Source organism: Eleutherodactylus coqui, chromosome 8 (genome assembly GCF_035609145.1).
Source record: "Eleutherodactylus coqui strain aEleCoq1 chromosome 8, aEleCoq1.hap1, whole genome shotgun sequence".
Lineage (NCBI taxonomy): Eukaryota > Metazoa > Chordata > Amphibia > Anura > Eleutherodactylidae > Eleutherodactylus > Eleutherodactylus coqui.
This window is the reverse complement of record NC_089844.1, coordinates 143,924,691-143,942,906: the sequence shown is the minus strand read 5'-3', so window position 1 is coordinate 143,942,906 and position 18,216 is coordinate 143,924,691. Positions and strand designations below refer to the sequence as shown.

General features: G+C 40.3%; 1 protein-coding gene across 1 annotated transcript; it reads left to right on the top strand.

Moving 5' to 3' along the window:
• The first annotated feature begins 440 nt into the window (after positions 1-440).
• SOX8 (SRY-box transcription factor 8) lies at positions 441-10,413 on the top strand. Its single transcript, XM_066576612.1, has 3 exons — positions 441-1,195; positions 6,853-7,091; positions 8,155-10,413. The coding sequence occupies exons 1-3, from the start codon at positions 783-785 to the stop codon at positions 8,880-8,882; spliced, it is 1,380 nt and encodes a 459-aa protein (XP_066432709.1). The 5' UTR covers positions 441-782; the 3' UTR covers positions 8,883-10,413.
• Positions 10,414-18,216: the final 7,803 nt, after the last annotated feature.

Here is an 18,216-nt window from a genome sequence, read left to right as displayed (position 1 = left end):
AAATACAGCTCTGCTACATCTGTGCATACATATTGTCCCTGCACATGCAAACGTATGTAACATGGTAACATAGTTCGTAAGGCTGAATGAAGACAATGTCCATCTAGTCCAGCCTGTCTAGCCTCATGTATATATATTGTATACCGTATAGTAAATACACACATTCGTCGTAAGTCACTGCATATTTGCATTCGCCCTCGAGAACCCTGTAACCCTTTCATTCCAGGAAGGCGTTCCATGACACACTATGGGTTAACAGCTATCCACCCCCCTTCTGCTAATCACAACATACAACCAGTTAGTGCACGTGGGAAACCAGTAAGAGGGAAAGTCACAGTCTCCTTTAAGAGTAATGACTTGCCCCTCTCCTGGCCAATGAGGTGGCGGAGGAGGAGGAGCTCCTCAGCACTACTTATTGAAGGGTTTGCAGGCAGAGCTGAGATGGTACAGAGCAGGCAGCGCTGGATTTGGGTTCTGGCTTCTCCTTTGGAAATGTGTTTGGTCCTTCGCAGCCACTGAGCCCTTGATGCCACTTTGTGCTATAAGTGGTCTTCAGAAGTTATTCATGCCCAAGCTGTGCCCAATACCTTCAAGCCAGAGTCCTCTGCTGCCAGCCAAGATCTAGGGGCACAGGGGCTGGATTGCATTGGACTATAGCCCCGCTTGGGTTGGTTGCATCTGTCTGTGCTGTGGACTGTCTATTATACAGCTTGGCGCACAAGATTTGGCGCAAACCCCAACAAATTTGCACCTGATTTAGCCAGATCCATCCCAGCTCCCAGATGTTGAACATGAGCTCTGAGCAGGACCAGGCTCCTGAGGCACCCTGCAGCCCTGCAGGCACCGCTAGCTCCATGTCCCATGTTTCCGACTCCGATTCGGACTCTCCGCTATCTCCAGCTGGATCAGACTCCCACAGACCTGCGGGCATTAACAAGAATGACCCCGAGGGGCCCATGGATGAGAGATTTCCAGCTTGTATCCGGGAGGCAGTGTCCCAGGTGCTGAAAGGTTATGACTGGAGCTTGGTGCCCATGCCAGTCCGGGGATCTGGATCCCTCAAAGCCAAACCCCATGTCAAGAGACCGATGAATGCGTTTATGGTTTGGGCTCAGGCAGCGAGAAGAAAGCTGGCAGATCAGTACCCCCATCTACACAATGCAGAGCTCAGCAAGACACTGGGCAAACTCTGGCGGTGAGTAGCATCCTCTTACTTTACCAATGTTGATCTTAAGTTGGGCATGCAACCCATTAAGAACCCTTGTATTAATAATGGCTGCATTCGTGGCACCAAAATGGTCGTAAATGTTGGTATATTCGATGAATCGTGAATCATTATGAACATACCGGTCAAGGATCATGATTGATAGTGCTCAAAAATGTGCATTGTTTGTCATCTCTAGGGCAAATTGGCACATCTGTGGCCATTCCATGCCATCTGCTGCTGTAAGAGAACATGTGGGTTCACTTCATAAAGCTACTACCTGTGCCAAACTCTCATACAACTGGGTAGGCGCCATATAGATGACGTTTTGTAGATTGTGAGCCCTTGCGGGTAGTGTCCTCTCTCCCTCTGCCAGTCTGCCACTCATTTAGTACTTGTTTATTGTACTTAAACACTTTTCATCCTGGAACTAATGGTGCTTTAGATGTAGCAGAGCTGGATTTGTTGTTTATAAGGCTATTACTATTTAAAACCATAAACAAAAGATTCATTATGGTATCACAATGAGTTGTGCCAAGTGACAGACTCAGCTCTGCTACGTCAGACAGATACTTGATATACTAGGTTCTTAGGTGCAATCAATTCCACGGACCACTGACATGTCCCCTATATGTGGACTGTGTTCACCATTTAGCACCTATCCATGGCAGCACTCTTTAAAGGGGATACACCACAATTGGAATTGCTACTTATTATCCCCCTTTCTAGATCCATACAGTAATGTAAGGGGTTGCTGATGTATAAGGGTGTTGAAGGCTCTATAGCTAATACTGGGTAGTTGATGTATAGTGCCAGAAGCAGTGCCAGCCTATTCCTTACAGTGTTTGCATTGATAGCTGCAGTCTAGCTGAGTTGTCAGCGCTCAGTGAGTGGCAGTTGAGTAACATGATTAATGTCCCGGGGTCAGGTTTACACGGTAATTAACAGATGTTGAGCACTCAGCTCTGCACAGTGTGGCTTCTTCTGCCCCTTACTGGGGTTAAAATGGGTTGTAAATGATCCAAAAATATCATTTTCTTCGAATTTACAGAATATGAGATGAACTGAGGGTAAGTTGGCATTTTACGTGGGCATTATGTATACGACTTATACTAGACTCCGCTGTCCCCAACAACTTATACCAGACCCCCGCTGTCCCCAACAACTTATACCAGACCCCAGCTGTCCCCAACAACTTATACCAGACCCAAGCTGCTCCCAACAACTTATACCAGACCCAAGCTGTCCCCAACAACTTATACCAGACCCCGCTTTCCCCAACAACTTATACCAGACCCCGCTTTCCCCAACAACTTATACCAGACCCCCACTGTCCCCAACAACTTATACCAGACCCCCGCTGTCCCCAACAACTTATACCAGACTCCCGCTGTCCCCAACAACTTATACCAGACCCCCGCTGTCCCCAACAACTTATACCAGACCCCCGCTGTCCCCAACAACTTATACCAGAGCCCCGCTGTCCCCAACAACTTATACCAGACCCCCGCTGTCCCCAACAACTCATACCAGACCCCGCTGTCCCCAACAACTCATACCAGACCCCGCTGTCCCCAACAACTCATACCAGACCCCCGCTGTCCCCAACAACTTATACCAGACCCCCGCTGTCCCCAACAACTTATACCAGCCCCCCGCTGTCCCCAACAACTAATACCAGACCCCCGCTGTCCCCAACAACTTATATCAGACCCCCGCTGTCCCCAACAACTTATACCAGACCCCCGCTGTCCCCAACAACTTATACCAGACCCCCACCTGTCCCCAACAACTTATACTAGACCCCGCTGTCCCCAACAACTTATACCAGTCCCCGCTGTCCCCAACAATTTTTACCAGACCGCACTTTCCCTAACTGTCCAGCTGTCAATATTAAGCTTTGACTCTTGCAAAACTAAAGTGTATGTTAACTCTATCTATCTATCTATCTATCTATCTATCTATCTATCTATCTATCTATCTATCTATCCTCATTAAGTATGTGCAGTGTAATGCATGGACCAATATTAGGGTTGACTGTGGATGGACACATTTACAACCATAGAGTTGCACTGTCTTATATAATTCTGCCTCCCACACTTGCTCTATGGGGCTACAGGTCAGGATGTGTTGTAGATGGGACAACCTCAACCAACAGGTTGCTGTTGCACAGTAGCATCATACAGGTCTTTGGTACTGGGGATTGCATAAGGTCATAATATGGCCACATTTTAGTGCCTGTATCATGTCTGCAAGACCTTGACCCCCCCAATGGTTCTATTGAACCGTAGCTTACTGTTGGGGTCTGTAATCTGTGTGCTAAAATTCAACCATATTACTACTGACCTATAGCTGTTCTATAAAGGACTATGAACTTCCATGGCTCTATACGATGCTGTCCAAAACAAAGAATAAAAACATATAAGCTGTAGCTACAAACAGATACGATAGAAGAAAAAGTCTGGCCCATAAGAGCTTACATTCTAATAGGATTTAGAAGCAGGTGTGGAGCATAAGGCTGGAATTACATAGAGTACTTTGGGGCATTCGTGGATTTAAAAAAATTCATAAAATAAAGTTTTACGCTATAAAAATCACATGGCAGCTGTTTTTGTGGCGGTTTTAGAGTGCATTCTGGGTTCATAAGAGGTTTTTGCAACATATTCTAGGTAAAGGCTGATTACAATGGGGGAATTCTGACGTTTCAAAAAATTGCATGTTAAAAGTAACAATCAGAGTCGAGAAGACGCTCACAAAATTGGAGCAAGTGTGAAGTTTTTGTAGCAGAGTTGTACTTAGACTTTCCTTCACCAGCGATTTGCTGCCCTAGCCCTGTATCTGAATGCTCTGGCCACTGCAGAGACTTGCTGGAGCCTCCCTGGCACTCAGTAACTGGTGCAAATGCCCCTCCAGCCTCAACTCACTATACCGTTTGTAGCTGTTTACTACCTGTATCTCCCCAACAATCCCATCTATACAATAATAATAATAATAATAGGATCTTCAATGTTCTATGTTCATTTTTTTCTAAATTCTGATCAAAGAAAATATGCAACATTAACCCTTTAGTTCCATCTGCTCCCTTCTATAAATCATCATCATCATAAAATTTCGCTTAATCTAAGATATTATTGCCATTTGGCGTATAAAATGACACATTAGTGTAATGCAGCGAAGCAATGCTATAGCCGTTAGATTAAAGTAAACAGACATTAACTGTGTCACTCTCGAAAGATATGTAATGTAAGAATTTATGGTCAGTGTCAGCATATTATTTGTGTGGTTTGGACTGGCGCCACAGATACACAAAGTGTCCTATAGTTCATTCATCAAACTTTGAACAAAAAACCCCGCAAAAATAATCTTGAGGGGAAAAAAATCATTTCATTTTGCTAAAGTAATAGTAAAATGTTGTAGTAATATATAATAAAGAACATCGAGTAATAGCCTAAGTGGTATAATGGTAGTAGTAGTAATAGTAATATGTAATAAAATAAATAATATAATAGTAGTAATGAAGAGTTATAGGTAATACTACGATGCAAATATAATAATAGCATAAATAATATAAGAGGAGTGAAAAGAGTAACATGTAATAAAGAATAAATATAATAGTAGTTCTAAAGTGTGATATAACACACATATAAAACAAGTAATATAACAGGAGTGAAAATAGCAATATGTAATAAAGAATAGATATAATATTAGTAAAAAGATGTAATAATACAAATATAACAAGGCAGGAAAATAGTGCTGATATAAACAATAACATATAACATAGTAATAATATAAAAATAATGATTGACGAATTAGCAGTTATGTGAATCCCAAGTAATTCTATAGCAATATTACACGAACTAACGATGAAAAATGAATAGTAACAATATAAAAATGGTTACGGATCCAGAAATATTCATACTTTATTCTATTCACACATAGAAGATTTATTGCTGAAATGTCCGTGACTGATGTATTCATCTGAATGGGGGCTACAGAAATCCATGTGCTTGCTGCAGAAATAACCCCATTCAAATGAATGAAGATGATTTTCAGTTACAGACGTTTCTGCATTGTAGAGGTGACCATCTGACTCATGGCAAGCCGTATTACCGCAGCTCATTTCTCTGCAGCAAGGTAAGAGTTAACCTCTGCTGCAAAATCTGCATTTCCTTACCTAGCTCCAAGGGATCCAAAATAAATATTTAGTGACTGTACACATCACAGTGATTACTGGAGTTATGGAAAATATGTCTTTTTTTTTACCCTTTATTATAATTTTTATGGCACCCTTGGTTAAGGAGGTGACCCCTCTATCAGAGTTAACCCTTCTGAGCCTGCTTTGTACTGACCCTAAGCAGGGTGCTATGAGAAACAGACTGAACCCTTCAAAGGTTGAGTTTATGATCTTATCAAATGATTGAGTATGAAACCAAGTTACCAAAGTTAAAAGAAGTAATAACTTCATGAGAAACGATCAGTTTGTGAGTATTTTGGCGTTTGATGAATACGATCAATTATGATTGTTGCGTAAATGAGAAATCAAATTTTTTAATTCCTTATTGTCTCTTCTTTGAATGTATTTTTATACAGCAGCAAAATAGTGTATAGATCATTTATGCACAGTAGATGTCAAAAGAGTATATCATCTATATATAATAAAAACATAAAAGTAAGAAAAAATCTTACAGCTGTAGGTAACGTGATAAATCAATATTCTCCTCTGCATAAAAATATATCATTTTTATAGATCTTTTTGCTATTTTCATATCGTGTCTTTTTTGTCGAATATACTCTTCTTATATCCACATTGGGAAAAGCAGGATTGTATTAAGAGGTCTTTGAGAGACAAAAACGAGGACTTTATCCCAAAGGCAAAACCACAAAATATTTTTCCTGTCTGCTTTTAAGATGGCGCTTTACTGAATGAAGCTTCAAACCCCAAAAAAATGTTCATGGCCGTTCAAGAAATCTGAAATTTTAAGTTAAAAATCAAAATATAGATTTGAGATAAAATAGCGGAAAAAAAATTGTGTGACCACATTTTTCAAAAATCTTCATATTTTAACTTTTTATACAACTTGCCAATTTCACTTTTCTATTATAGCTTTCTGTTTCACTAGCTTTATACTTTAGTAGCTCCATAGTGAAATCTATCTGGTCAGGGTCAGGGACATATGTAAGCAGTTTTTGTCTGCTTATAGACTATAAATGTCCAGGTGGCCCAAGCCTGATAAGGAAGGGAGGTGGAGGGGGGGGGGGGATAAAGCTTCTGATTTGGAAAGGTTAAAAAAAAGTACAACTATAAAGAAAGTTCTATTAAGTTAATGAAGTTTGTGCCCTAATTTGAAAAATTGGAAACAAAACCATTATTAGTAATTAGCTCGTTAAGTCAATGTTGTTGGTTTAAATAAGGGGTCCTCAACCTGTGGGTCACCAACTACTGTGAAATTCCAACTTGCCCTAGCTGTCAGAGCAAGCTGGGAATTGTACTTTCGCAGCAGCTGAATACTCACATTTTAGAGACCATCGGTCTGTAGTCTGGACCTTAACAAGTCAACAATTTAGTGGTTCTCTACCCTACATGCTATGTTCATAAAAATATATCTTTGGGTTCTCACTAATGATCTTCCATTTTCCTTCTCCTACAGCTTACTGAGTGAAAACGAGAAACGTCCATTTGTAGAGGAGGCTGAAAGGCTCAGAGTTCAACACAAGAAAGATCACCCAGATTATAAGTATCAACCCCGTAGGAGGAAGAGCGTCAAAGCTGGACAAAGCGATTCCGACTCTGGGGCTGAATTGGGCCATCACCCTGGATCTCAAATGTACAAGTCCGACTCTGGCCTGGGAGGAATGGGAGATGGGCATTTACATGGAGAGCATACAGGTAATGAGGTTTCACCAGGCCAACATAATGACAGTCTGGTTAGATTCTATTGTGTACTGTTTGGCAAGCTGGAAAGGGCACTGTTTAGGAAAACGTGCACCCTAACATTCCCAATATGCACCATATAGTGTATATGTTATAGGTATAATTTTATAATCATCACCTTAAAGGGGTTGTCTGTTTTGGACGAACATAAGATAATCACATGATGATCCACTGCATTGGCTGTAATATAGGTAGGAGCCTGTTTAACAGATATTCAATTTCCCTACAGTGCCCCCACAGTAGAAGTGAAGAATTACACTTTCAGATTAAATACTCTACCTACATAATGTATGGGCATGTCCAGTCCTCCACTGAGAGAAACTTTTTGCAGTCACACCCCAGTCTGGCTTATAGATGAGGGTCCTGAACAGAGCCTCCCTACTCTGCTAACCCAGAATTTCCTAATACTGTGTTTAACAATGTTTTTTCAAAACCAGAGAAAACCTTTAAAGTGAATGTGAACATCATAAATCCATAGCTTGTTCTCTAGACACCAATGTACTTGAAGGTAGTGCAATATATTGGCATTTCACCATAGATGCATTGTAAGAATTATATAATAACCTTTTGGCTATTTTTGGATGACTTGGACTAAGGTTATTGTATCTTTTACTGTTCAATTTCTCTACATTTCAGCTGATTTCCAGTAAAAATTGGATACTTTGTGCCAACAGCTATTAGTTGTCCAGAATATTTTTTGCTCAGCCGCAAACCCAGGAGGCAAAACTTTCCAGAAACAAATTTTCTGGATGCCGTCTAGATTTCTTTCTTAAAGCATGCACTTTCTTGATACTATAACATAGTTACTTGCCTGCTTGAAGATGCTGTTTGTACTGATTACCTTATTTTTTAAGGTGAACACGTTTTTTGAAGGATCACTGTTTTTTGAACATTGTTAGAAACTTTCTCTATTCTTTAGATATACTATCTCTTTAAAAACATTGAAATGTAGGAGCAGAAGATGCAATGTATTATAATGTAATGACAATGTTTCTCCCTTTTTGTCTTCTGCTTCTAGGTCAAAATCATGGACCTCCAACTCCACCAACTACCCCGAAGACTGACCTACACCATGGTGGAAAGCAAGAACTGAAACATGAAGGAAGGAGGTTGATGGACAATGGTCGTCAGAACATTGACTTCAGTAATGTGGACATTAATGAGTTGAGCAGTGAAGTCATCAATAACATTGAAACCTTTGATGTCCATGAATTTGACCAGTACTTGCCTCTTAATGGCCATGGGGCTCTTTCAGCTGACCATGGGCAGAATCCTACTGCACCACCTTACGCCGCATCCTATGCACACCCACCTGGAACCTCACAAGCACCTGTTTGGTCTCATAAAAGTCCCTCAAATTCAACCTCATCTTCTGAGTCTGGTCAACAAAGGCCTCACATCAAGACGGAGCAACTGAGCCCCAGTCATTACAGTGACCAATCTCATGGATCTCCTACTCATTCTGACTACAACTCCTATAGTACACAGGCTTGTACCACCACAGTTTCCAGTTCAACAATACCCAGTCCTTTTCCCAGCTCTCAGTGTGACTACACAGACCTCCCAAGCTCCAACTACTATAACCCCTACTCTGGTTATCCATCCAGTTTGTACCAGTATCCTTACTTCCATTCATCTCGGCGTCCTTATGCCACCCCTATCCTCAACAGCTTGTCCATTCCTCCTTCCCACAGTCCCAACTCCAACTGGGATCAGCCAGTCTACACAACCCTGACAAGGCCTTAAAGGACTCTCCATTTCTCAAAGTAAGGACTATTATGCCATAGATATGTCTGGTTGTCATGAAGTCTTCCAAGACGTGCACTATAGACAGAATGTACAGGTAGGAGGCGCTGTTCCAGTTGTTATATAAGTGCCTGCTGAAAAAAAATAAATGAGAATATCTCTTTAAGAGCATTCCCGTCTGACCTTTCCTGAGGATTTTTTTGTCTTTTGAAAAACTTTTAGAATTTTGGACTCCGATATGGCATACCATGAAGGATGGACCTCAGATTTGCATATGAGGACTAAGATTTTCTAAGCACAATTAGGAGGCATCTACGGTTTTGATGTTTACCAGAACATGAGATACGGACAAAGTGATATGACCAATTAACTCAGATTTTAACTATTCCATTTCAAAAGAGTGCTGGAGTAGAGGGCCAGTGTGTGGCCAACTTTACACAGCCACTTTGTGCTTCTCCAGACCTAACGCAACAGAAGAACATCACTTGTAAGACTTTTTTATATATAAAAGAAAACGTCGGTAGAATTCTGAAGGTTTTGGAAAATTTGCCCCTTTGGCCGATCTTGGGGCAAAAAAAAAGAGAGAGAAATTTTTTTGAGGTCACTTCAGTGCGTCTCAGGCTTGGACTACATATTGTCTATTTCAGTGAAATTTTAAGCAAAATGATTGGTTGTAATTAACTTTTTGTTTTCAAATGTTCTTATAGTTTTTGAGATCTGTTAAATATATATATAAATATATTTATGTGCCATATATTATAAGTGATTAATGATTTTATTCTTTGAAAAAAAAAAATGTAGAACGGGGAGAAAAAAAATTCAGAGGGAAGGAAGAAAATTGATAATTGCCAGTCTTTTTGGAAAAGGTGGAAACCAGATGGTCATTGTGCACAAATTAAAAAAAAAAGATATAATTTCAAACTTACAGTCAGATTTGCCATACCAGCAAAAGTATGTTAGTAATAGCTGCTGGCTACATAATCTTTTTCAAAAACATTTGTTAAATCGGTAATTATTTATTAACCCCGACCAACCTGTTTTAAGAATTCTTCCGTTTCACATAGATTACCAGGGGCCAGAGTCTTCACAGCAAGCTAAGACACTAAAAACCTCTCCTGTTATTTTATTATTTTGTAACTTAGTTTATGACTAATATTTTTTGTTTTGGGCTATTTTATTGTTCTTCTCATTGTATGCTGAGCATATAATAATTTCTATTTTATCGTAACTTGTGCCTTTTTTAAGATATAAAAAAAAAGTTTGTAAATTTGAAAAAAAAATCTAGAAATTATTTTTGTCCGACTTTTTCTTACTTTTTTCTAAAAAAAAAAACGTGTCTTGGGATCAGATTTTCATGTTTATGCATTTAAGCGAAAAATTCTCTGTTTTCGGCAAATTCTATTTTTCTGTTCGTGTGAACGATTCCATTCGTATGTATGTCGCTGATATTTTTTTGTTTTTCATTAAGCAAAGCTAACTTTTGTATATGCTTTCTTCAAGAAAATTAAAATGGCTTTTTATTAAAAATTTACTTGGCTCGTCTTCGTATGTTACTTACAAATATTCAAAATTATTCTATTTTTCGGTCAAACGTTGTGCCGAATAATTTCCATTGGAACTCGATAGGGTTACTCTGTATTATATTTTATTTGGTCCGTGTCTGTTTTTAAAATCTGCAATTCCTGGAAGAGTATAGCTCTGATGTTTTTGAAAATGAAAAAAATTCTAAAAATCTCAAATTTTGTTTCCTGGGCTGATATTGATTTAAGAAGAAAAAACAAGTATGAAACCAAGACTGAGTATTGGACCAGCCCTAGTCTGAATGAAGTCTACATAAATGTGGAAAGTATTTGTCAGGTTGCTTTATTTACTGAAGATGTGGCACAGAATACAGTGTAAAAATCTATTCAGGCACTCTTCGTCTCCAGCTTATTTGCTTTGGGATAGAGATGTTTGAATTGTGATCTTAATATGGCAGATAGGTTTGCTTTTCTTAAGTACACATTCTGTATGGAAAGACATCATGCAGGTAATCCACATAGGTCTGTATTAAAACAAGAATATAAGGATTAAAAAAAGAAGTAAAACCTAAAAATGCTAATAGGAGATAAAACAAATTTGGAAAAGAATTTTAAAAAATTGCCAATTATCAAAAATATAGTTTAAGTCAGACAAATTTTAAATACATTTTTTGGAAAAAAAAAAACATATGAACTTCTAATTTTTAATATAAAATAATGGACTCTTCCAAAAATGGATAACTCAATCTACGACTTATATTACCAGAGATATAGCCGCTTGGGGAATATTATATGTAAGAAGATATCACTCCAAATTTAGTCTGCCATAGAGGAACTGCTAAATTAATTTAGAATGTGTGTTTGTATCCAACCTACAGTAAATGACCGGAAAACTAATTACGGCATTGAAGTTTGTGTCTATGTGGGGACTTTAGTTCAGGATTATATCATTTCTAGTGTTGACTGTAAACGCTAATTACACAATTTTGCAAATTTTACAAATTACAGTTAAGGACAGAAATTGTAAAATACTATTGAGAAACGTAAAAACAACTGAAAACTATAAAATGCTTGTGAAGTGGCACGTGGATAACTATCAGATAACTTATATATATCATCTTTGGTTCTAGTCAAAACTGGACAATCCCAAAAATGGAGCATAGTATATAGGAGTGGTCTGTGACCGGTGGCTGTACACAGAGGCGTAACTTGAAGCTGCTGGGCCTCTGACTATAAAGCTTTATTGATAATATTGGTTTGCAATATGGGGAAGAGAGACTTTATGGGCTCCCTAGAGCTCCAGGGCCAATGTGCAACCACACCCTCTGCACCCCCTATACTTACACCCCTGGCTGTACAGCTGTAGTGAAACTATAACTCCCAACAAGTTGTTAGGGCATGCTCATAGTTGCAATTTTACTGCAGTTGCAGAGCTACAACTTTCAGGTAACTGCTATACATACTCTAAAGCTTCGTATAGACATCAATGTCATCAAAGTCGATGGGGTCAGGTGGAAAAGCCTTAAAGGACCTGTTACGAGGTTCATGAAGTTGGACATGAAACTGAAATCTGACTTACAGAGGCGGGCTTTGCTGTCTTCTTCCCGCCCACAACATGTAGACTGACAGCTCTCTCCCCTTTTGTGTATAGGGAAAGAGCTGTCAGTCCACATGCTGTGGGTGGGGAGAGAACGGCACAGCCTGTCGTCATGTTAGGCTTCATGAACCTGGGGACAGAATCCCTATAAGCCACCTCTTGGATATCTAGTTATCTGTTAGTTACAGATGTAGCAGAATTAAATTTTTCCTTTTTAACCCTATAAAATTTTATCTTTGTGCAATTTTAGTGCATAGACCGTTCATATAATACAGAAGGGTTAGATGCAACAGTCCTATGTAAAAGCATGCAATAGAAAACATATTATGCCCCAAATGACAAACTTGGCTCTGTCATATCTCTAAGTAGACTATATTACATAATCACTTGTATCACTGAGCTCCATTTCCGTAGTGTTTCAACCTATACGTCTTCTGTAAAAATCCAGTCCTCAAGCACAGATGTCTTTTTAATTTATAGGCCGGGCAACAAGAGGCAGTAGCATGAGCGCCTTCACAATTTAGAGACCTATAATACACGCAGCATGCTTTGACCTACCTCCCTAGTTTTATGGCAATGGCTCTGCTATTTGCACACTGTAGAACACTTATTTGGACAATGTTATGTGTTCTGTGTATGGCACTATGTTGGCAATATATGGCAGTACTATGGAGACAATATATAGTTCTGCATATATTGTTATTAAAACAAACATCTCAGTATTACTGTATGCTACTCTTCTTTAAGGAAAAGCGAAGGACCATCTCCTCCACAGAGTGCCCAGGGGTTGGGGCAGTGCTAAGAGGGCCTGGCGGGACATGTGCCCATGTGGCCAACAAGCCAATCTACCTTGGCTAGGGTATTTAAACAGAGGGCTAGGATGAAGTCCTGTTTGAAGAAAAGCAACAACTCTGCCATGAGAGCTCCATGGCTCAGAGGCATAATTTGATGTCTCTGAGCCCCACTGTAAAAGCATGGCCCTCTACCTAAAAAATGCTTTTGTTTTTTCCTGTGTGGCCCAAGAGAGACTGCTACCTATAAATCAGAGGCGTAACTTGAAGCTCCTGGGCCTCAATGCAAAACCTGTAACAGGGCCCCCAACTATAATGCTGTATTCATAGTACTGGGCTCCCTATATGGAGAGGAGAGGCCTTATGGGGCGACTAAGGGTCCTGGACCCGGGGGCAACCGCATCCCCTATACTTACGCCAGTGCTATAAAATCCCTATGGCTATACATCTAGCCAGGCTCTTCTGTTTGCGCCAGAACATCCATAAGAGCCTTACATGTACCAAGGACATAGTAGGTTCCTTATTGAAGGGTTTGTCTGGTTTATGGGCATTTTTTTAAGTACAGCCTCAAATGTGTTAAAGTAACAAAAGCAGGGGTACTTATCCGTCCTCTGCACCGGCGATCCAGTGCTGCAGCCCCACGGTCCTCCTGGTGCCGCAGCACTGGATCACCGGGGCGGAGGAGAGGTAAGTAGCCTTGCTTTTGTTACTTTCACATATTTGAAGCTATACATATGGTCCAGCAACCGGACAACCTCTTTAAATATGAAACTCCAGTTTTATCTACATTTGTACAAGTTGTCTTTTCCCACGCTTCTAATCTTCTTGAAGATGACACAAGTAGCCCAGTGATTACTAGAAATGCATCTTTATCTGGTGCATGTGGGTTACGGTATGTAGAAGGAGCACAACAAGCACAAAAAACAAACAAAACACCAGAGTAAAAGACGACATTTAAAGGGAATGGGTCACCTACATGTAGACCACTACGCTAAGCTTATGGGCTGAAAGTAACTGACCTGTACAGTCCGGGGAATCACGTTCCCCGTCGTTTTCCCGGTTTGAGCGTTGGAAGCCTCCGCTGAATGCATTGAGCGGCTCTGCTAAGTAGTCCCCCTATTCTAATTTGGGAATTGTCCAACTACTTAAAAATAGCTCCGCTCAGTGCACCTCAGCGGTGGCTTTAAGCGGTCAAACAGGGGGGACACTAGGGGAGGTAAGTATAACCCTTATATTCCTGGACTCAGCAAGTCACCTACTTACAGCCCATAAGCTTAGATTATAGAGTTTAAGGTAGGTCACACATTCCCTTTAAATAAAACCTGGTTATCATGTAAGGAAATGTTACCCAAATTTCTAACACGGGGGCAGATTTACTAATCCTGTCTAATATTTAGATAGTGTAAACTTTGACCAGGCAGTCTAAAAAATGGCGTATCTCTATTCTGCCTGTTCTAAACTTATGTTGTCTAAATCTGTCATAGTGGTGCATGCTATATGATAAATTTAATGCATCTTGCTAGACACATAGGGGCGTTTATACTTAGACATGTTTTATATGCCGAACTAATATATAGCCTACAAGAAGACCACCCCGCCTACAAGAAGACAGACCACCCCGCTAAATCTCTTTATTAGCAAATTTTGCAAATGCAATAAAAGACAAGAATGAATGTCATGTGTCACTTTGCATCCAGCAATGGAACGTACAACTGTGCATGTGACAATTATGGGTATATATGTATTATTACTATTATGTATCTATTGATCACTAGCACTTTGGGGGGCAGGTGTGTTTCACTTTCACTTCTATGCACCTTTATGTACCGGTTTCTGGTACTTGTAATTTCATACATTTTATTATAAAGTATTGTTATATTTTTATGCATTTGTACTTTATTTTATACAAAATATTGATTTACTGGGGTGCAATTGGGCTTTTTGCCTTTCTTTTGATGCATGCACGGTTGTGCGTTCCATTTGTGCACATTGAGGCCTCATTCAGACGAGCGTGTGTTTTGCGCTCGCATGATGCATGCTTCTAAAAGAAACAATGGGTTCCTAAAGAAGCGTTCATATGCGCAGAGTTAACCGAAACTCCATTAATCCCCACGGGGAGTCCCCTCATCACTGAACACTGTGACAGCACGGTCACACTGTTCAGTGATGATGGGAGTCCCCGTGGGGATGAAAGAATCCTCTGCCACAACTGTGGCAGAGGACCGTAATGCTATCCCATTGCTTTCAATGGGGCCGGCACTGAAAGCAATGGGATGAAGGCAATCTCTGCAGCAAGGATTTTCAAGGGGGAGGGGAGGAGAGGGCTTGAAATATAAGCCCTACCCTGAAAATCATCACTAGCTACAGAAAAAAAGAAAATAAAAATCTTAACTAACCTACAAACGCTGTCTGTCTCTTCTCCCCGATCCCTGGAAGTCTTCTTCTTTCTGGTGGCTGGGGATTGAAAAATTTCCGGCTTCTGAAAGTGCTGGCTCTGATTGGCTGAGCGCTGTGACCAATCAGAGGCAGCGCTCAGCCATTTATTGAATGACAGCTGAGCGCTGCCTCTGATTGGCTGAGGGCAGCGACCAATCACAGCCATTCAATGATTAAATGACTGTGATTAGTCCCTGCGCTCAGCCAATCAGAGGCAGCTCTTCCAGGAGGCGGGGATTTTTAAATCCTCGGCCAGAGGAAAATGATGTAGAACAGTGTTGGGTAGGCGGGAAGAAGAGGCGCCGAAGCCCCGATAGTGCTGCTAGGTGAGTTATTATTTTTTTATTCAGCAGCTAGGGGTTATTTTAGGGATAAGGTGTATATTTCAAGTCCTTCTCCAAAAATTCCTCCTGGGGTTGCCTTCATCCCATTGCTTTCAATGGGGGAGGGGGGGTAATTGTTACAACTGTGGCAGGGGATTCTTTCATCCCCGTGGGAAGTCAGTGTTCACTGATGAGGGGACCTTCATGGAGCAGCTGCGCAAACTTTCATGCGCAAACCTCGCCCATTCACGCTTTTTCCACATAAACAAGGAGCACATTTTTTTTGCGCACATAGTCACGCAAAAAAACACGCTCATCTGATTGAGGCCTGAGAGAGTATGATATCATTCGTTATAAGAGATGTTACTGAATAGAGCAGTTGGCTGCTTTAGTGAGTTCCTTATGCCTTTTATTGTATTCCTTCACAGCGCAAAAATGTTGCGCTTACGCTCGTGTGACACCACCCTAAGGGCTTAAATAGATGGGTGTGATACACTCTGATTTTGTGCGCAGGAAATTCAGGCGCACATAACGCTGAGAGCAGAACCCATTGATTTGAATGGGTTCTTCTCACTTTTTGCAAAAACAGGGCGCAAAAACTTAGGACCTGACCTATCTTGTGTGTGTTTATGCACCGAAGACCCCTGTAGAGGGCCGTGCAGTTTTATACGAAACGCAGTGCTTACCCGCGATCACCGACACCTTGTTAGGCTAATTAGCCTTTTAAATCAGGGCAGGATGATCCCCCCCTTTGCGTGAACGAGTGGTGCCTTGGTAAATACACTCAATATTTATGCACTCAAGAGTGGAAAATACACTAGTTCATTATGCAAAAAAATTGCGCATGAGCGTATTGCGTATCACGCTCATCTGTTTAAGTCCTAACTCTGGTGTTCTCGTCTATAAAAAGGGTTTAACAGTGAAAAGTCAGCTCCTATTAAACCTAGTGTGTTCATTCAAACAATTGCACAAGCACATAAGCTCACATTATATACATACACAGCACTGACGCATGCACATTCTACGTGCACACAGTGCACACACCTCTTCAACATACACACATGACTCTGCAGCACACACAACTCTGCTACATGCACCCACAGCTCTGCAGCACTCACATACACACACAGCTCTGCTTCGTGCACGCACACGTACAGCTGTACTACATACATGTGCGCACACACAGCTCTGCTGCATGCACATAGGCATACAGCTCTCCTGCATGCACACACACACACACACACACACACACACACATACAGCTCTGCTACATGCACACACACACATACAGCTCTCTACATGCACACACACACATACAGCTCTCTACATGCACACACACACCCGCAGCAGGTATGCTAAAGACTGATTTTGTTTCCACTGGATCTACCAGGCCCCCTGCCTCTGAACCATAAGACACAATCGCTTTTCAGAAATATTTTGTCTTGCTGAAAACTGCGTCTTATAGTCAGAAAAATATGGTATGCTCTTGGCTCATAGCAACACTTGTATTAAAAGGTGCAAGCCTCTTAAAACATTTGTCTCATTTGGTGGTACCTCTGCGGACAGGGATACCAGCATGGAGTGGGTGTAGGTTTCTGCTATAATGTACACCAGTTTATGATCAACATCATTGCAAATGTGATGGACTGTGTGTGTGGCCACATCCTCTAATGCTAGACTCTACCCACTTTTTGAAAAGGGCTTATATTGTACATAGGAGCAGTATTATAGTGCTTATATTCTTGTACATAGGAGCAGTATTATAGTAGTTATATTCTTGTACATAGGGGGCAGTATTATAGTAGTTATGTTCTTGTACATAGGAGGCAGTATTATAGTAGTTATATTCTTGTACATAGGGGACAGTATTATAGTAGTTATATTCTTGTACATATGGGGCAGTATTATAGTAGTTATATTCTTGTACATGGGGGGCAGTATTATAGTAGTTATATTCTTATACATAGGAGGCAGTATTATAGTAGTTATATTCTTGTACATAAGAGGCAGTATTATAGTAGTTATAGTCTTGTACATAGGGGGCAGTATTATAGTAGTTATATTCTTGTACATAGGACAGTATTATAGTAGTTATATTCTTGTACATAGGAGGCAGTATTATAGTAGTTATATTCCTGTACATAGGAGGCAGTATTATAGTAGTTATATTCTTGTACATAGGGGACAGTATTACAGTAGTTATATTCTTGTACATAGGGGCAGTATTATAGTAGTTGTATTCTTGTACATAGGGGGCAGTATTATAGTAGTTATATTCTTGTACATAGGACAGTATTATAGTAGTTATATTCTTGTACATAGGAGGCAGTATTATAGTAGTTATATTCCTGTACATAGGAGGCAGTATTATAGTAGTTATATTCTTGTACATAGGGGACAGTATTACAGTAGTTATATTCTTGTACATAGGGGCAGTATTATAGTAGTTGTATTCTTGTACATAGGGACAGTATTATAGTAGTTATATTCTTGTACATAGGGGGCAGTATTATAGTAGTTATATTCTTGTACATAGGAGGCAGTATTATAGTAGTTATATTCTTGTACATAGGGGTAGTATTATAGTAGTTATATTCTTGTACATAGGGGGCAGTATTATAGTAGTTACATTCTTGTACATTGGGGGCAGTATTATAGTAGTTATAT